This window comes from Notamacropus eugenii, chromosome 1, assembly GCF_028372415.1.
Source record: "Notamacropus eugenii isolate mMacEug1 chromosome 1, mMacEug1.pri_v2, whole genome shotgun sequence".
Taxonomy (NCBI): Eukaryota; Metazoa; Chordata; class Mammalia; order Diprotodontia; family Macropodidae; genus Notamacropus; species Notamacropus eugenii.
Window position 1 is genome coordinate 379,886,294 of NC_092872.1, and position 21,283 is coordinate 379,907,576.

The 21,283-nt window shown below is 41.1% G+C and overlaps 1 protein-coding gene across 2 annotated transcripts in view; it reads right to left on the reverse strand.

Annotated features, from left to right (window-relative positions):
- Positions 1–21,283, reverse strand: part of FAT2 (FAT atypical cadherin 2) — a 108,730-nt gene that overhangs the window by 55,724 nt on the left and 31,723 nt on the right. For both annotated transcript variants that reach the window (XM_072630769.1, XM_072630770.1), the window contains 4 exons: positions 13,156–13,214; positions 10,594–10,905; positions 2,271–2,481; positions 1,587–1,726 (listed from right to left, as the gene is read on the reverse strand). In XM_072630769.1, coding sequence (XP_072486870.1) covers positions 1,587–1,726; positions 2,271–2,481; positions 10,594–10,905; positions 13,156–13,214 — 722 coding nt within the window. The remainder of the gene's footprint in view (positions 1–1,586; positions 1,727–2,270; positions 2,482–10,593; positions 10,906–13,155; positions 13,215–21,283) is intronic.

Consider the following 21,283-nt stretch of genomic DNA (forward strand, 5'->3'; position numbering starts at 1 on the left):
GTCAGCTGTCATGATGATGATTTCTGAGGTCCCCCTTGCACAAGAATCTGTGATCTCTAGTCCCATAATACTTTCTAATTGGATACACAACTGTGGATGAGATATGTATTCTTAACCGAGGAGGCAATTACAAAAGACACAATAGATAACTTTGATTGCATGAAATTGTGAAGCTTCCACACAAATTTAATGCATCTAGGATAAGAAGGGAAACAAATGGAAAAAAAAAATCTTTGAATCAAATTTCTCTGATAAGAGTTTAGAATCTAAGATATATAAACAAGAAGTGTGTGTGTGTGTGTGTGTGTGTGTGTGTGTGTGTGTGTGTGTGTGTGTGTGTGTGTGTGTGTGTGTAAAACCAAAAACTATTCCCTAATGTATGTGGTCAGAGGATATGAACAGATACTTCTCAAAAGAACTGCAAACTATTAACAACCATAAGAAAGCATACCCCAAATCACTACTAATAAGAGGAAAGCAAATGAAAACAACCCTCCAGGTTCACCTCACACCCAGCAAATTGGCAAAGACAGCAAAAATGTTAGTTGTTCCTAAAGATGGCAAGAATGGAAATAATCAAGGTTGGAGGAGTTACAGGAAGATAAACTAGTGCATTGTTGGTGAAGCTGTGAATTAGGATAACCTTTTTGGAAAGCAATTTGAAATAATACAAATAAAATAACTAATATGACCGTACCCTTGAACCTAGCTAACCCCCCTAGTTACCCCATGAAGGTCTTTGATAAGAAAGTTAAGTGCCCACTATGGGCAAGGTACTAGAGGCTTTTGCAATAGTCCAGGTGCTGGCCTGCATCAGGGTGGTGGCAGTGTCAGAGCAGAAAAGAGAGTATATTTGAGAGATGTTGCAAAGGTGAAAAAAGGCCTTGGCAACAGATTGGATACGGGAGTGAAAAGTCAAGGATGACACCTAGGCTGTGAGCCTGGGGGACTGGGAGGATGGTGGTACCCTTGATGGCAATAGGGAAGTTTGGAAAAGGGGAGATGTTGGAGGGAGAGATAATGAGCTCAGTTGTGGACATGTCAACTTTAAGATGTTCCAGGATATCCAATTTAAGACGTCCAATAGGCAGTTGGAGAAAAGAAAAAGAGTGAAGGGGAAGAGTAGTAGAAAAGAGATGAGAAGAAATTAAGGGAGACAAAAGAGAAAAAAAGGAAGAAATGAGAGAGAGAGTAGCAAAAAGAAATGATGATAGGATCACAAAATCACAGACAGAGCTGGAAGGAGCCCTAAAATCCACCAATTCCAGTACTTTAATTCTACCAATGAGGAAACTGAGGCCCAGTGAGGTTAAGTGACTTGCCCATGGTCACACAACTAGTAAAGGCCTGAGATAGGATTGGAACTCCAAGTCCACTGCAAAGTGTAAAGAAAAAGAGTGAGAGAGAAAAATGGAGAAGGAAAAGGAGCAAGAGGAATTAAAAGAGGGAAAAAAAGAAGAGGGGAAGAGGAGAAGATGATTGATAGAAACACACAGGATGAAAAGGAAGGTGAGGTGGGGAATGAAGGACTGAGAGAAGAAAAGATTACCCAGCTCTGCTGGTCAAGAGACCTGGTCAACTCTTACCTGGGTGGTGATTGTGCGAGAGCCATCCGTCACCTCCACTGTCAGGTTATAGCTTGCCTTCCTCCTGGAGTCCAGGCGCCTGGCAATGACCATGCTGCCTGTGGTCATCTCAATGTCAAAGTCCATGTCCTCATCACCACCTGGGTGTCAGGAGGAGTGGGGAGTGAGACAGAAACAAGATCCATGGGCTCTGGTCAAGGAAGAGTTAGGTTCCTCACTACCACAGGACTTTAGCCAATAAACTCCAAGGTGTGTGTGTGTGTGTGTGTGTGTGTGTGTGTGTGTGTGTGTGTGTGTGTGTGTGTGTGTGTGTGTGTGTGTGTGTTTTGTTGTAAAGATTTGGAAATGGGGAGTAGAGTATGAAATGGGAGGCAGATAATCTTTAGCAAAGAATCCCTGACAGGGATTCTAGGTGCCCCAAAGAGGCACTGGAATATCTAAGTACCCTTCCCAAGACTCCAGAAAGCAGCAAGCTTATCTTATAAAACTGGAACAGGGAGAGAGTTAAACCCACTGACATCTCTTGGGGATTTAGTGAGACAAATCCTTCCCTCCCAACCCCCAAACCTATTGAGGCCTTCCCTTAATGGAGTTAGCTCAGTTGCACCTAGAATATGATAGAGAGAAGTAACCACTAAAAGTTTGTGTCTAGGCTGTAGAAAAGAGGCCCAGACCCCAGCTCACCAGAAATGTTGAACCACAGCAGGCCAGGTGGGTCCTCAACACTGACCATGCCCACCATATGATTCACAGGGTCAGTCTCCATGGCAGCGAAGTTGTAGTGGGGCTCATCAAAGGCCCACAGCTTTCCCGAAGGGCTGGGCCGAGGGATCCATTCTATATGCAGCCTGACGCTGGAGAAACGTGATGGCTGCCCACTGTCTACTGCCTGGATCTGCAAATAGAACCATCCATCAATCAATAAATGTTTATTAAAGTTCCTGTTATATGCCAGGTGTGGGGGATATAAGTTCAAAGAACAGAAAAATCCCTAACTGAAAGGAGCTCACATTCTAACGAGGCAGACAACAAGGTCATATAAAAACACAAATAGCAAATACAAAAAGTATAGACAACGTAGCTGGGAAGGGAGGTCACTAGCACTTAGATGGGGTGGGGATCAGCACAGGCAGACTTCTTGCAGAAGATGGTACAATAGTTATATCATAAAGAAAAAAGCGTTCTCCATGAGGCAGAGAAAAGGAAGGAGTGTGTTTCAGGCACGTGGCACAACCCATCAAAGGCATGGAGATGGGGTGTCATTGGTCAGTTTGCCTGTAGTCCAGAGTGCAGGAAGGGGAGTAACATTCAGTGAAGGTAGAAAGCTGGGTTGAGCAAGGCTTTAACAGCTAAACAAAGGAGTTTATGGTTTGTTTGTTTTACTTATATGCAGTAGGAGTTAGTTGAGAACCTACTGGAAAGGTCTTGGAAATAATGATGGGGGTTGGGGAGAGGATTCCTGAACCCCTCAGGAAGAGCAAGAGTTCTTATGGCTCTGTCTAATTCTGACACCCAAGACCCCTGGTTTTTCTCTATCTCAGTTTCCTTGTCTGTAACATGTCACCAATCAAGAATTGAATGGATTGCTATTTTCCAGAAGAATGTCGAAACAGCTAAAAGAACCAGGTATCGGCAACATCCCTCAATCTTCAATCCCAGATTCACTTTTATTGGGATCTTTGGTCCTTTAATTTCTTCCTGTTTTCTGGGTCTATCAAGGTTGATCTGACCTCACTCTTCTCCATAATGTCTCTACCCCATGATAATCTATTTCAACAAGACCTCCTCTTCCACCCTTGCATTTCTTGACCTTCGACCTTCTTTCTTATTCACTTCTTATCTTCAAACCTGGGAAATTCCAATCACCAGACTCCTACACTCCCTCTCTCAAGGTGGGGAATACTGATGGAGTCACTCATAAAATTGTACTTGCCTAGTCCATTACAAATGGATGCTGTCTACCTCAACTGAGCTCTCAGTGCTGTATAATTATATCTTTGCTCATCTCCTATTGACTCAATCACATTTCTACCCCAGAAGTTCCAAGCCTCCTTTTCCTCCCCATGCCTTCTAAAGCTGCCCACTTCATTCCTTTCCCCTCCACTCTCATCAGAATACTTCAATAAATACTTGACTAATAGGTAAGACATCTGAAATGATCTTCCTCAACATGTTTCTTTTCATTCTCATAACTCTTAGCGTCCTTACTCCTCCTCTCTTTCTATCAAGTTTTAGAAGCTGTGATCAAGAATTGTAGGATCTCATTTTGCATGCCCACAGGGGTGAACCAACTTGCTGAAGGCTGCACAGGCAACAAGTAGAAGACCTGGGATTTGAGCTCAGATTCTGAGATGCAGTTAGCCGTTCTGCTGTGTCACAATGGTACCCCCTGAAGCACCCTCCCGCCTTCCTGTTCTGTGTTTCCTCAATCAAGCATCTCCTCTGTATCTTCAATCTCTCCCACTCTGCTATTTCCTTTTTCCCAAGTATCAAACACCTTGGGTCTCCCCATCTGAAAATTATATTTCTCTGATCCTGCAGGTCCTTTAAGTCAGAGGTGTTAAACACACAGTCCACAACACTCGCAAGTGCAATCTGAACCAGATTAAAATGTAGTTCCCAATATATTTTAATGTGTTGATATATATACATATATATACATGTATGTATATATATATGTGATCTTCTAAGTCAATATTCAGCCCACACAAAACTTTATGTGCAGTTTAGCAGCTCTCATTTTTATTTTAACATGACACACTGCTTTAAGCTATTATCCTATTTTTCTCTTCACCTTCATATTGTCAAGCTTCTGAAAAGAGTAGTCTATACTTGTTACTGTATTCTTCCATACCACCCATTCATTTCTCAGCATTTGCAGTCTGGCAAGTGTCCCAACCATACTATGGAAGCTGCTTTCTTCAGTCACCAATGGCATTCCCAATGGCATTCTTCTGCCCTCATTTTCTTTTACCTCTCTTCAACATTCAGCACATGCAACCACTCTTCCTTCCTGATGCCCTCTCTTCTCTTGGCTTAATAAACACTACATCTTTATGACTCCTTGCCTCTGATTGCTCATCTTCTCTTTTCCTGGCTCCTCATACTACCTCTACACCTGGACGTAAAATCCTCCAAGGTTTAGTTCTTGGCTCTTCTCTGTATAATCCTTTCCTTGGTGATCTCATCCGCTTCCATAGATTCAATTATCACCTCAGTGCAAATGAATAACTCCAGCCCTGAACATTCCCCTGAGCTCAGGTTCCATAACTCTAACTGCTAAAAAGTCTCCACCTGGATTTCCTACTGACACCATAAACTATTATTGCAAGCTGAACTCATTATCATCCAAAAACTTGCCCTTTCTCCCAGGGTCCTTATTTCTGTTTATGCATCACCCAGTCACCTAAGCTCAAAACCTTGGAGTTGTCTTTGACTCTTTCCCAATCTTCACCCAAATGACCAATTAATTGCCACACAACTGACGTTCTAACTGAGTCTTCTAACGACACCATCTCCCACTTCCATTCCTTCCTTTCTACTTTCATTACAGTCCATCTCCTAATCTGACTTCTTGCCCCTACTTTACCTTCCCTCTAGTTCATTCTTCACTCTGCTATTCCAGTAACCTTTCCAATACATGGCTCTGAGAATGTACTTCTCCCGTTCAAAAATTTCCAGTGGTGCTCTATTTTCTACAAAAGAAAGCATAGCCTTTTAAATCATAATCAATAATAATAGTTAGCACTTAGACAACATAACTTGCATATTTATCATCTTTGATCCTTAGGGTTAGGGATTAGGAGGTAAGTGCTATCAATATTCCCTTTTTATAGTTGAGGAAATTGGGGCTAAGAAGTTTAATTGACTTTCCCAAAGTCTAACAGCTAGAGAGGGGTGGGGAACTTGTGGCTTCAAGGCCTTCTAGGTCCTTGGGCAAGGTCTTTTGACTGACTTTGAGTTTTACAGTACAAATCCTTTTATTAAGGGGATTTGTTTTATGAAGTTCTCCAGTCTGAGGCCAAATTCTTCCTGTCTTCAAGTCCAGCGCTCTATGCACTGTCTAGTAAATATCCAGTAGCATTTTAAACTAAACATAATCCAAAGCGGAACTCATTATCTTTTCCAACCCTCCCAAGCTCCTACCTTCCCTATTACAACAGAGGGCAACACCATCTTCTCAGTTCCTCAGGACACACCTTCTCTTGGCTCTGAGGATTTTCTCTAACAGTTCCCCATTTATGGAATACTCTCCCATGTCATCTCTACCTACTGACTTCTCTGGCTTCCTTTAAGTCCCAATTAATACCCCATCTTCTACAGGAAGTATTCCCCAAATCCACTTAATTCTAGTACTTTCCCTCTGTTAATTATTTACTCTTTATCCTGTATATAGCTTGTTTGTCCATATTTGTTGCAGGTTGTCTCCCCCATTAGATCATGACCCCTTTGAGGGCAGGGACTGTCTTTTGCCTCTTTTTGTATCCCCAGCAATTAGTATAGTGCCTGACACATAGTAAGCATTTAATAAATGTTTCCTGACTACGCATGCACTACCTAGCTCTTAATGCCACCTATAATTAGGTTCCAGACTGCCTTTCCAGTCTTGCCTCATATTATATCCCTAGCTATACTTTATAGTGCCTGGAACATAATAAATGCTTAATTTATTATGTAGGCTTGTTGCCTGACTGACATTCCAACAAAACTAGACTACCTTTTTTCTCCCTCATTCCCCTCTACACCTGTTCCTTCTTGGTACCTTAACTCATTCAGTCTCTTACCCCTTTTCCCTAGAGTGGACTACTCCTTATTTCTATCGGCTGAAATCCCTTCCTTCAAGGTCCAAATTAGGTGCCACGTACTCCATGTAGTGGGCAGCAAGGTGGGGCAGTGGATAGAGTACCAGGTCTGGAGTCCGGAAGACTGGAGTTCAAATCTAGCCTCACGCACTTATTAGCTATGTGATCCTAGGTGAGTCACTTAACCCTGTTTGCCTCAGTTTCTTCATCTGTAAAATGAGCTGGAGAAAGAAATGGCAAAACCATTCTATTGTCTTCGCCAAGAAAACTCCAAATGGGGTCACAAAGAGGCAGATTAGAATGAAACAAGTGAACAACTCCATGAATGTTTCCTTGATCCTTCCCAAGGAAAGAGGCTCTCTCCCCACTCTATTTTTCCACCTCACTTTGCTTAGTCCTTTCCTTCATGCATATTTCATGCTCCCTTCTATCTTATTTATTTCTGAACCCATCCTTCCCACATCTATTACACTGTAAACTCCTTGAGGGCATGATCTGTGGTTTTTCTGTCTTGGTAAGCCTGGCTCAAGGCCTTGCTTTTTTCAGAAATGCTTGTTCAATTGAATCTGGTCAATTAAGTTCAACAACCAAAATGCTTGCAAACCTAAAATTTGGTGGGGAAAAAACTGAGGAAAGTAGAAGGGTACAATTCTGGCTCCCCTGGCATGCTTGTCATTTTGGACAAATTATCCAACCTTTCTGGGCCTCAGTTTCCCAATATGTAATGTAAACAATATTCTCACCCCATCTCATTGCCTACCCATGCCACAATGGATTAGGCCAATTCTCCCCAATGGAGTATGGAGAAGGACACATATTACCCTGGATAGCCAAGGGTGACACTGGGCAGTCAGCATGGAGAAATACTTCTAAGCATGAGTGTTACTTATCCTACCCTTCCACTTACCCTGTGTGGAGGGGACTTAGACCTGCATGAGTGCTAATCTGCTTAAAGATCATGAAAAACCATCAGAGCTAAAAGAGAGTTATAAACTAGCTACTCTAACCTTTTCTAATTTTTAGGGAAGAAAATCGACCCCCAGAGATAGGATGAGACTTGACCAGGACCACAAAGCAAGTTTGTCACCAAATGAGGATTGGCATCCTAGTCTCATGATTTCTAGTGGGAGGTTGGGATGAAAGGTACATTCATTATTCAAGTGGGAGCTAGAGATAACAGGTCTTTCCACTTAGGTCAGTGGGCCCCAGGCAGTGCCCTTCAAAGACAGCATTGCCAAAGGTATGTATATGTGTGTGTGTGTGTGTGTGTGTGTGTGTGTGTATAATGTGTATATGTATAATGTATATATATGTATATGTATATACATACATCTACACACACATATATATGTATATGCATTTTAACAGCAGTTTACTGAGAGCAGGGGATGGAGAGCTGGCCTTAAATAGAGGAAGATTGAGATTGGAGTCCCACTTCTGACACGCACTGTCTGTGAGACCCTGGGGAGATCATTTAACTCAGCACTCTTGGCAGTTCTCTAAGACCAAAAGTTCCATAGAAGGAGGTGACGTGTTGGGAGAAGGAATTTCCTCCCTGGACATTCTCTAGAGCCATGGTGTCAAACTCAAATAGAAACAGGGGTTACTAAACCATACCTAAGGATACCTGGGAAAAGCATATTGATTTAAAAACCACATATTAACATTATCTATCTTCTATTGTATCTTTATTTATTTTGTTAAATATTTCCCAGTTACATTTTCATCTGGTTCAGGCCACATTTGGGAGTGTTGTCACTGCATTTGATATTTCTGGTTCAGGACCAATTCTGAAGTACTGTGGGCCCAGGCTTCCTGGGCTGAGTGTTTGACAACTCTCCCCAGGACCTATGAAATCACAGGACCAGTCCCTATGTCTATCTTAATAACAAGAGGTCATATTATTTGTACAGTACCTTACAATTTACAAAGCACTTTTCCTATAATAAACCTATAAGGTAGGCAGTGTATTATTAATATTATTATTATTAATTATCATTACTCCCATTTTACAGATGAAGAAACTGAGGCTTAAAGAATTTCAATGATTTGTCAGATGTCACATAGCTCATAGGAAACTAAGCCAGGATTTTAATAAGAGATACGACCTCAATCCAAGAGTCAGCAAAGATAAACTTGAGAATCACATGTGATTCTTTAAATCTACTTAGACTAACCGCCATTTGTCCTGTGTGTACCTTGTTGGTATGTAGTTGCTTGTGTGTTGTCTCCCCAGGAGAATGTGATCTTGAAAACAAGAACTGTTTTTGCCTTTCTTTGTATCCTCAGTCCTTAACACAGTGCCTGGCATGTAGTAGGTCCTTAGTAAGTGCTAGCTGATTGACATACATACTGCCTTTAGCCAAAATACATATTTGAATGAGTCTTCACCACTTTGTTGATTCATTTCTTTAAATACACAAATATGCTACAGGTTGCTAGCCCAGGCTCGGAGAACTAAATCCCTTTGCCAACAGGCACTGCCCAAAACACAAATTCTGACTTGGGCTTCTTCTCTCTAGTCATCTCTCAGCATTTAGCAACCATCCCCCCAGGGTTTATAGCTGAGTGCTTCCCTCCTCCTACCTCAGCCCCCATACCTCATCTCCCCAGGGCCTGGTTCTTACAGCCTTCCTCGGTGATAAACAGCTAATCGGTTCCACTTACTGTACAAACACGCCGATGAGAACGCAGGAAGAGCTCATTGCTTTTTTTTTCACTTTCTAGACCAATAAGGAGCTTCAGTTATATTACAGTGGAAACATTTGGACTCCAGTCCTGGCACCAACATTTACTAGCTAAAGGAACTTAGACAAATCATTTCCTCTCTTTGAAGTGTCAATAGTTTTCATTTTGTTCCTTCTACTATATCATCGCAATCCCCCAAAACATATATTAAGTGACAGCTTGTATAAAATGACTAAGATGAACTGGTACAGATGGAATCTTTGTAAAATCTCTTGGGTATTTATTGAAAAACTTGTAAGTATAAAGTAGAATGTGGCTTGTCAAAAAGTATATTCTAATTTAAATAAAAAAGAAAAAGGAGCTACTTGTACAAAAATATTTATAGCAGCTCTTTTTGTGGTGGTTAAGAATTAGAAATTGAAGAGATGCCCATCAGTTGGGGAATGGCTGAACAAGTTGAAGATTGTGTGATTGTAATGGCATATTACTGTGTGATAAGAAATGACAAGAAGGATGATTTCAAAGAAACCTGGAAAAATTTACATGAACTGATACAAAGCGAGTTGAGCAGAATCAGGAGATCATTGTACACAGGAACAGTAATATTTCCAATGAAAAACTGTGAATGACTTAGCTATTCTCGGCAATACAATGAACCAAGACAATCCTAAAGGACTCATGATGAAAAATACTATCCACCTCCAGAGAAAGAACTGATGTTATCTGAATACAGACTGAAGCATGCTGTTTTTCCTCCTTCCTTCCTTCCATCCTTCCTTCCTTCCTTCCTTCCTTCCTTCTCTCTCTCTCTCTCTCTCTCCCCCTCTCTCCGTCTCTCTCTCTCTGTCCTTCTCTCTCTCTGTCTCTCTCTCTCTCTCTGTCTCTCTCTCTCTGTCCCTCTCTCTCTCTCTCTGTCTCTCTCTCTCTGTCTCTCTCTCTCTGTCCCTTTCTCTCTCTGTCTCTCTCTCTCCCTCTCTCTCTCTCCCCCCCCTCTGTCCCTTTCTCTCTCTGTCTCTCTTTCTGTCTCTGAGTCTTCTTGCACAAAATAACTAATATGGAAATGCTTTACATGATTGCTCATGTATAGCCTATATCAGATTGCTTACCATCTCAGGGAGGGGGAGGGAAGGGAGGGAGAGATGGAATTTGGAATTCAAAACTAAAAAAAGGTTAAAAATTATTTTTACATTTAATGGGGGGAAATTAAAATATTATTTTAAAACAAGTATGCTTTAAGAATATTACACAAAATGGATCATCTCCCATAAAAAGTATGCCAGCTCCTGCTTTAACTCAAAGGAAGAAGCTCTAAAAATGCAATTTCAGACCTTGAGATAGGTTCAAAGAAAAGTATTTGTGGGGGAAAGGAGAGGCTTTGGATTTGGTCTAGCACAAGGCTCTTTTTCTCCTCCTTTTTCCTACTGATTGGTTAGGCTTCTTCTCCCATCCCCCACCTCAGGGGCTCCTTGTGGGTAGACTATGATTAGGGCCTATAACTACCCCTTCTATCCTCTCACCGTGAGGATGTTGTAAACGCCAGCAGGGAAGTTGACACTGCTAGACACCACGCCTGTCTCAGGATCAATGGTGAAGGCCTCCTCGTCATTCTCCTCAATGCTATAGGTCACCTGGCCATTGGGGCCTTCATCACGGTCTGAAGCCACCAGTCTGTACACAGGTCCTGGTACAGTGGAGGCTTGCCGCTCTGGAAGACGGATTTTGAAGCGTTTGTGGGAAAAAGTGGGGGAGTTGTCATTGACATCCAAGACGCGCACTACTACTCTGGAAGTGGACTGCAGGCTTGGTTTGCCATTGTCTTGTACAGCCACCTGGAAGCAGATAATCATATAATGACTGAGTACCTGTGGTTCAAAAGCAGTAAGCTTATCCTGTATCATTCTCAAATCTACAATGACTATTTCTGACAACTTGCAAGTAGGAAGCAAGGAACCAGGAAAGAAAGAAGGGTGAGGCATAGAGGGAACTACATAGAATCAACGACTCTTAGACATAGAAAGAGTCTCTGAGGTCACCTAGTCCAACCTTCCAGCTAGCGAATCAACTCCCACCTCTACCTGAAAAGTTTTAGTGATGGGGATCTTACTGCTACTGATAGGTAAACCATTCCACTTGACAGGTAGCTTCATTTTTAGGAAGTTCATCCCCTTATCAAGCCTCTCTGCTTCATTGAAAGAACTCTAATGATAGAAAACATTCCATTTTCCAGTGTAGTCCCTTTCTCTTTTTGATAGTTAGTTACTACAAGGCTTTCCTTAAACTGCATGTCAATATGCCCCTTTGCAAATTCTCCAGAGGATTTGGATTCAAGTACTGGGTATATATTACCTGTACGAACCCAGGCAAGCCCCTTTACTTCTGACCCTTAGTTTTCTTATCTACAAAATGAGAGAGCTAAACTAAATGACCACTAAATCTCCCCTAATGATAAATTTACCATCCTAAATATAATCTCTCTTCTACGCTAAAATTTTTTAAATACTTGAAAACAAGTTACCATATTCTTCTCCCATCCCAAGTCTTCTGTAGGCAAATCATTACTAGTTCCTTTAACAGATTCTCACAGGGAATGGTTTTCACAATTAGCATGACGTACAGCACATAAGAGACAGTTAATTATTAAACACTTGTTGAATTGGCCATCTTGGCTGCTCTGTTTTGAATACCCTCCACTTTGTTAAGGTCTCTTCTAAAATGTAGTGTTCAGCCAAGAATTGAGTATAAAACCCTCTTGATGTATTCTGACTAGGGTAGAGGAGAGTGATACTATCACTTCCTTCATCTTGGATATTATGCTTCAATTCAAGCAGCCCAAAAAAAACATTAACTTTTTTGGCTGCCCTACCACACAGGTGACTCATATTGACCTTATAGAGAACTAATTATTTCTTATATACCTATGATTACTAAAAATAACCTATGCTTTCTGTAAATGAAGAGTTGTAGCTTTGCCATTGTTATTTTTTCCTCTCTGGGGTCTCAGTTTCCTCTTCTATAAAATGTCTAGGTAGAACAAGATGTCTTCTGAAGTCCTCTCCAGATCTGATATGCTTCTACAATAAGGAAGAATTTTCTAACAAGACAGACCAATAGCAGAATAGTTTGTCTTTTTTTGTTTGTTTGTTTTTTAGTCTCTTCAGTGGTCAGTTTTTACCTTTTATTCATTTTTACAATTTAGCCTTATTAATGTATTTTATTTTTACATTACAAACATTTACATAATGCTCCCACTTTGTGAGAGGTCTTCTGCAACAAAGTACAACAGTAGTTAACAGTGCTCTCATATGAAAGTAGATGCAACATCCCACATCTGTAGTACTCTCCCTTCTCAATTTTTTTAATTAACGGAAATATACCTTCTCTCCCTCCTACCCTCTTCTCCAATGAAAAAAAATAAAAGTAAATTTCTTGTAACACATATGCATACTTAATGTTAATTGCTCATGGATAGGGCAAGTCAATATAATAAAAACAGCATACTATCTATGCTAATTTGCTTATTCAATGTCTTATGAACTGTTAAACTGCCCAACACCGTACATATTCAAGCAGATAAGACTATTTGTCTTGCTTTGATAGGTGTTCTGCTCCTACAGGAGTTAGCCTAGATGACTTCTGAGATCCTTTCCAACTGCTTAATTTTATGATTCTAGGAGATAGTTGGGAGGGGAGCAAGGAGTGAGGAAAAAGAGTTCTACTTGTTAAAAAGATTCCAGAACATTCCAGGTCCAAGAAAAAGGTCATTATGAATAGAGAGGGAAAAGAAAATCAGTGGAGATTGGATGGGGATGGGTTGTGTTTCCCTCCCAAATTTCCCTCTCTGTTGGGATCTCTCCCTAGAGACCTAACTGTGCTGGCTTCCTCAGCCTTCAGGGTGCCTGATCCCAGTCCTTCCCCATTCCAATCTAGGGGTTCCTGAGGACTCAGTCTAGCTGTGATGATTCAGGACTTTCATGACCCCACGCTGGGTTCCAACATGTCCTAGCCTGGCCACTTCTTTCACATCCCCTGGCGAATCCTACAAATCAATCCTACATAATTGCTTTCTTGCTATTACCCACCTCGAGGATATGTTCAGCCTTGTTTTCACGATCCAGCTGCCGAGCTGTGGAGAGGAGACCTGGTGGGGAAGAGATGGGGAAAGAGGGTAATCCTGTGAGCACTGGGGCTCCCCTGGGACCTTCACGGAGGTACTACTGGGGGAGCCAGACCAAGCTCTAATGTGGAATTCTGCAGGTATGCCAGTGCTGGCAGGAGGTATAGAAAAAAGAAGGAAAATGGGGAAAAGGGAAAACTCACCAAGGAGTTCTAATGATGTCCTATTATCAGGAATGCATATTAAAAACCTCTACTTCCCCTCATTAAACAATACACCAAAAGGAAGGCAAATGGTTGGGACTATGAATTCTGGGCCATATAGTGAGAGGTGAAAACAGGTCATAGACCATAGGGCCCAGAAAAAATAGTGCCTGTACCTCTCTGGCCATGCCCCATTGCTGAGGCAACTTTTCATCAGCATGGAAGGAACCTGAAAGTTTGGGTATGGGTATGTATGTGTATTATTTTATGCACATGTTAAGTCTAATACAAGCATATGTATGTGTATGTATCTATATGTGCACATGAATATGCTTTGATAGCTCCCCAAGAATTTGTTTTGCATGAATATATGCATTCAAATTGGGTTTTGTTTTTTCTGCTTTTGCAATGGGTGGGGGAGGGAGAGGGAGGAAGGGGAGAGCTCAGAACTGAAAATAAAATTTTTTAAAATTGAATTTAAAAAAGATAATCTGATTTCCTTAGTGTGAGATACCCATCTACTGGTACAGATCGCAATCCCTTCATACCATCTTATTCTATCTCATTATTTTCTCTGTTTTCCCATATATGCTCCACAGAGGATCCATACAAGATGGAGGCCTTTCTTCATCTTGGTCTTTTAATGTCTCAAGGTTACTGGTCAAGCACTTGGCTGTCAATCTACTATTTCTCACAACATGAACTAATCATCTCTGCATTTTTATTCCATGAAGAGCTCACCTTCCTTTCTGGTCAGAGCTGGCATTTGGCCTTCCAAGAGTACCATTTCTTCCTCCCACTTATAAGGACTGTAGCTTCTCCTGGAGCTACTCAGTGGTACAATTCTTCTCAGAGCCCATCCAAAGGACATGACTTCATGCCCAAGGCTCGGTCTCCTTGCATTCCACTAATCCTAGAAAGCCAAATAGAGACTCCAAGTCTCCCAGATGGACTTTCTTGATCCCAGAATCAATTTAGTTCCCTGATTAAGGGATTAAGTTTCACCGGATCCAAACTGCATCCTTACTTTTCCATTGCCCCCATCCTAGGTATCTTTCTCTAATACTCAATAAGTTCTAGTTTTCATCCACTCAAAGCCACAAGAGTGAATTCTCTAGGTTTTAGTTGCAGGAGAAAAAAGAATGCACAAGTTTAGAAGGAACATACCAGGAGGTTATTAGAAATACATATATTAAAAATCCTACTCAATTTCAGACCATGCAGCCCCAAATTTTCTAAAGACTCTCTGCTAAAGGTTCCCTAAGTGTAGCCTAGAAATCTTGATTTCCCTTAGACCAGGATTAAACCATTGTGACAGATATATTTTCTTCCTTAAAGTAAATTTGGGATTCACCCACCTAAGCTCTCAGAACCCAGGTCATTAGTCCAATGACTAATTCTTCCAATTGCAGGCTGATGCCTAGCCACTCAAGAAGATCTACCCTATATTTCTAAGGAAAACCCTTAGCAAACTAGAAATCTGACTATAGCTGCCCCACCAAAGGACAAAGGAGGAAATGCAAATGAGAAAATTATTTTCAAGGTCATTTCCCATGACCTCAAAATCAAAATAATGAATGCAACCTAACCCAGGTAACTTCCCAAAGTTCACAAAAGAAAGAGAGCCCCATTCCTTACAACCTCTCAGTTTGCTATATGTCCTAAAAGATGTGATCAGCTATGGAAAAGCACCTGTGAAAGCCTGCAAGTCCCTGGAGGTCATTCTCCTCATTAACATTTTATACTGATGAGAAACAGAACTATGAGTGGGGAATTGTTTCTATCTTTTTAAACACCTTCCTTCTTTTATGAATTTATTGATATATTTTGTTTTGATATGATAGGCAGTCTCCAACAAGTACTCAAACAAATCTCTGCCCCTCCCCAATCTATAACCCAAATAATTAACAGAAAGGAGAGATATGTCCTTTGACTTCAATAACACGCTACTAATATTAACCATTGCATTCATGTAGAATTTTGTTGGCTTTTAATGCTGACTATATCTAAGCTCATGTGGTCTTAATAGTTTTGCTGGAGCATTGCTTTGCAATTTATTAAAAGAATCAGTGAGGATTTTTTCCCACTCTGTGAGAATCTTCTCTTTTTGAGAGTGTTTTCAGATATCTAAGTGGCTTTAAAATTCTGTTGTCTCTAACACAGATTTCTTTGGTAAGCAGGTCCAAACATTTCCTCCCAACTTAATCTCCTTAAATGTGTCCTAGTATGCTTGCATAATACTCCTTTATCAATGCATAAATGTACTGTGTACTTACATGTGTCTATGGACATATGCACTGTGTGTATGGGGATGCACATGCATATTGCATGAATGTATTTAACTACCTACATATGGGAGTACCTATGTGGATGTGTGTATTTACAAGGTGTGACTCTAAAGTAGTAAGACCAATGTTGGTTTCACATACATGTACACATATATATTGTGTGTGAACAAGGCAGCTAGGAGGCATAGTGGATAAAATACTGAATCTAGGGTCAGGAAGATCTGAGTTTAAATTCATCCTCAGAAGCTAGCTATGTGACCCTAGGCATTACTTACTCTCTATCTGCCTCAGTTTCCTCATCTATAAAATATTTTTTTCTAAAAGAAATAGCATTTACCACCCGGGATTGTTGTGAGAATCAAATGAGATAAAATATGTGAAGTGTTTGGCAAACTTTAAAGCCCTATATAAATGATAGTAATTATATATATATGTATTATGTATATGTGTGTGTGTGTTTATATATACCTTTATATATACATGCACAGTTAAACACACACAGACACATACACACACACATATATATATGTATATATATATATATTTATATACATAAAACTTCAGATCATAGATTTAAAGCTAAAAGGGACAAGATACCATCTTGTCAAACCTCATTTTATAGATAAGGAAACTGAGACCAAGAGAGGTCATGTCCTAAGGTCACATAGCTAGACATTTATTTGAGATGAGATCTGAACTCTAGGTCTTCCTGACTCCACATCCACCACTCTATGCACTGTGTCCTTTCCAGTCATGGAGTGTGGGTGGACTCCATGCATAGAATTCATGTGCCCATGGACAAATAGAGTTCTATAAGTATGTTTAGTATTTTTGTACTGAGGGAAATGAGATGAGACAGGATGCCTGAAAGTGCTGACTCTGTGAATAAATAAGTCTATTTCCTTATTTTTCCAACAGAACAGTGACATAGGCTGTACCGCTTCTTCATCTCTAAGCATACTTTGTGTAACTGAGAGTGCAAATGTGAGTGCATGCATGTACTCGCTCAGGCAGCATCAGGCACCCAGGGTAAAGGCCCTGGGGAGGCTGGCTCAGTGCTTCCAATCTTGGCCTGTTTTCAATGCAACCAGCCCAGGCAATTTGCAGCCCTGTTCAAATGCCCCCAGAGCAGCAAGCTAAGCCTATGAGTGTGAACTTGGATATGTTATCTTGGAAGAGAGGAAACTATCAGGGTGTTTCTGAGCAATTGAGATTGACTGTCCTCCAGGGAGACCTTTGACGTAATCAAACAGCTCCTGTTTTAGGTAGAGCTTGGAACTAGTTGTTCCTGAGGTCCCTTCCAATCCTGAAAGTCCATATTTGATAAATTCTGGAATCCAAGGAGCTCCTTTGGTTCCAAGCAGAGTTGACACTATCTCTCAGCATAGATGTAATAGAAAACCATAGATGAAAAGAAAACCATCCGCCCATACCCAACACCCTGTGTTTTACAACTGACCTTAACTTCCCTGCTAAACAAAAGTGGTCCATGAACCTAAGGCTGTTCAGGATGGCCAATGACCCCATGGCTAAGGAGGGAGAAGAGAGCAGGAAGTTAATAAATGAGAGCAGGAAACTAAACTCTGTCCTCAGATGCCAATTGTTCAACTACACATTTTTTTTCGAAGTCCAGAGTCCTGAGAGTGGGCAATTTAAGTATCAAGGATGAAAGGATTAAATGTTAAAAACAGACAAGAATCCCCCAAGAAGGACAGAGATGACAGTAAAGGGGTGGGTATGGGCACTCAGCAAAAGAAAGGAGGATCAATGAAAAATAATATAGCTCAAATCCATATAGCATATTAAGGCTTGCAAAGCAATCTATATACGTTACCTGATTTGATCCCCACAACAATCCTATTGCAGGAAATGCTATCACGTTTTACATATGAAGAAACTGAGGCAGAGAGGTTAAGAGACTTGGCCAGGATGACACAGCTACTTAGCGTTTGAAGTAGGCTTCAAACTCAGGTCTTCTTGATTCTAAGTTCAGCTCTTTATCCACCAAGCCACAATGATAAAAGTCCAAAAAAGGGGGCCAATGGGGACTCCGTGCCAGACCATAGAGGCTAAGTGGTGAGCGTAGATTTATTTATATTTTAAGATGGGAATCTTCTAATTCTTTCTGCCCTCAAGACTGATAGAGCCCATTGCCACCACTGTTTCCAGTTCCAGCACTGGGCCCTCTATTTTTGGGTCCAAGGTGAAGAAGGCAGTGAGAGAGGCAAGGTCCTGGCTCCCTGCCAGCCCCACGGCCTTGAGGTCACTGTTAGAGGAGGAGGAAGAAGTAAGGAAAAGGAAGAAATTATCAAGTTGAAACAGATCTGGCCCATTGTTCTCAGCTAACCTAACCCAGCCCAGCCCATTTCTGAGCACTAGGGAAGGAGACAAGAGGGAGGAGGGAAGGCTGATAGAGGAATCATGGAAACTCCACAAGTATAGTCCTGGAAAGAGCCCACAGAAGGGCTCCACAGGGGGGCCACATATGTCTCCATCCTCTCCAAGGCCTGTGCTTTCTTCTCTACCTCTCTTCCCACCTTTCTCTCTCCTACTTTATGTTTTTCTCTTCATTTCCTCCTTTTACTCTACACCTAAGTTTGGGTCACTGGTCCCTCTTCACCCTTTTCTCCTCCTTCCCTGTCTTCTCCTCTTCTCTTTCCTCCCATTCCCCTTCTTCACTCCACTTCTCCCCATGTCTTCCTCTCATACTTTTTGTCTGTCTCAGGTACTACCATCTGAACTTGCTCACAACTCCCAGAAAGGGGCATGTCCATGTTTGTCCCAGTGAGAGAAAAAGACTTAAAGGCTTTTTTGCAAGGGATGGGAAGAGGAACAGGGGATTAGGCTAAAAGCAGTAGGATGTCTGTACCTTGGGAGCCCTCTGCCTTTTAGGAATAAGCAGCCAAGCACAAGGAGAACTTTCTCTCCCACCTACTTGGATCCCCAGAGCCAGGCTCTGAAGGGCCCCATCATCACCCTATTCTGCTTTCTCCAGCTTTGCCCTCCTTTTCATTCCTCAAACTTCCAATAGAAAGCCTCTTGCCTCTTTCTTATGGGAAAGAGGTGGCTTCAGGTCCCACTAGGATCACCTTCATGGCACAAAAAGGGGTCACGAGGTCTCTGTTTCCTCAGATTACATCAGAATCACATTCAGACTCACAAGAATCTTCGGCATCTCTCACGCTTTCTTTGAGATAGATGAGGAAACAAGGTCAGACAGATGAGTTAATTTATCAATCACAAGTGAATTTGCTGCAAAGGTGAACCCAGGTCTCCTAACTCTCAGCCTGAAAACATCTACTAAAACTGTCCTGCATTTATTTATGTGACATTTTATATTCTAGGAGATTGATCTGAGCCAGAAGCTTGGTCATCCTAGGTTGGAAAATAGAGGACCTGCTTGATGTTTCCTTAATCACAGGTACAAGGATGGTACTTCACAAATACTTCTGTATGAACATGCACATGCCTAGCCATGCTAGGGGCATGGAGGCTATCACCATCACCATCTAAGAGCCCCAAGTCTTGTCTGTATTGAGGACCTCATGTTTATGGCACTAGATGGGCAAGGGGCAAAGACCACCCCCTGACCCTCAGAACAACTACCCAACTGCCCATTCACTCCAGTTTTATGTTTAACCACATCACATATAAACACACACACAGACACCCCTGTGTATAAATCTATTTAATACCCCACTCCCCAGAGATGTACACAGAATCATAGCATGTCAGAGCCCTAGTTCTGTCCTCAGGTTTCACAGATGAGAAGCAAATAGTAAAGAGAGGGAAGTGAGATGACTAGTTAGAACTAGGACTGTCTTAAGAGCTCTCATCTGGAAAAGAGATTAGATATTTTTGGGGGGGTTGGGTCCCAGATGGAAAGATTAGGACCAACAGACAGAATAATAGTCTCATAGAATTAGGGCTAGAAGAGACTTCAGATGCTGCCTAGTCTAAACCTCTCATCATATACATGAGGAACTAAGACCCAAAAATGTTTAGTGATTTGCCCATGGTTGCACAGGCAAAGTTACTTTGAAATACTGTACAATCTGGCTCTTTTAAAGGGAAAAGTTCCCAGTGTAGATGTCCAAAAGTAGGGTGGTTCATTCATCCCAGTGCGTAGTGAATCCCTAGTCACCTGAGAATGGATAGCCGTTTACTGGTATCTGAAGGAGCTGCAGCGTAGGCACAAATTAGGCTATGGTGTTAGAGATCCTTCTGGGATTCTGCAAGGCCATGCCCTGCAAAATATTTTGATTTCTGCTTCTTTAATGGAACTTCAGAATCACAAAAATGCAGAATCTCAGAGCTGGAAGGGACCTCAAGGGTCATGTAGCCCAACCCACAATTTAAGAAATATTGCCCCAGTAACATACCTAACAAGTGGTTGATTCAAACTTTGACTGGAAGGCCTCCTCCAAGCACTTTTCAAGTTATCCTATTCCACTTTGGGACAGCTGTAATGGTTAGGAAGGTTTTTCCTGATTTCAAGCCTAAATTTGCTTCCTCACAACTTTAAAAATAATTTATTTATTTTATTCTGAACTTAAGAAATAAAATAAGCATTTCCATAACAGAACAGGAAAAAAAGATGCTTGCACATGAAACTGCAAATCTATTATTTGATATTCTTTTAAAATATATAATAAAGTTATATTTAAATATGCACATATTTAAATACATATTCATAATAAAGTTACATTTAAATATATAATAAAGCTATCATGTAACTTTTTTCCTTTTTTCTTTTTTCTCTTCCCTTCCCCCTCCCTACCCTAGAGATGGTTACCATTAGAGACAAATATGTATATATATGTAAAATCATTCTATACACATTTCTATTTATCAGTTCTTGCTCTGGAGCTTTTCATAGATGAGGACTCTGAGGTCAAGAGAGGTGAAATAAGTTGCCCAAAGTCACATAATTAGTAAGAAGCTGAGCAGAGACACTCAATGCAGGACTTGAGGGGAGCTCAGATGCCATCTGGTACAAACTCCTCATTTAAAAGTTGGGAAACTGTGGCCTTCAGAGGTTAAATGGTGTACTGATAGCCACTTGAGTCCTATGTAAGGTCCTATGTATTCCCTCAAATGGGACGCATGTTCTCTGATTCTGGGACCACTTCTCTTTCCATTATTCCCTATTGCCTCTAAAGGGGTATATGAACCATTCAAGGACAGATTAGTCCAAGAGCTGCTCTCTCACAGCCAAGCAGAAAACATCTAAATTCCCTTCCCCGTGGTAATCCTTCCACTCTCTGAAGCCAGAAATTGTGCCCTGCCTAAAGGTTCTAGCTTGCTGTCTTATATTAGTTATTTTACACACAGCTTATCCTCCCTTCTAGACCAAGTGTTCTTAACATGGGATTTATCAAATTTTAAAAAAATATTTTTATAACCATTTCAATATAATTAGTATCCTTTACAATCCTATGTATTTTATTTTACACATTTAAAAACATTATTATGCGGAGGGTTCTGTAGGTTTCATCATACTGCCAAAAAAATTCATCATGCCGAAAAAGTAAAGACCCTCTGTCTTAGACCATGAGTTCCTCAAGGGGATGGACCATGGCCAACTTCATATCCCCCTTAC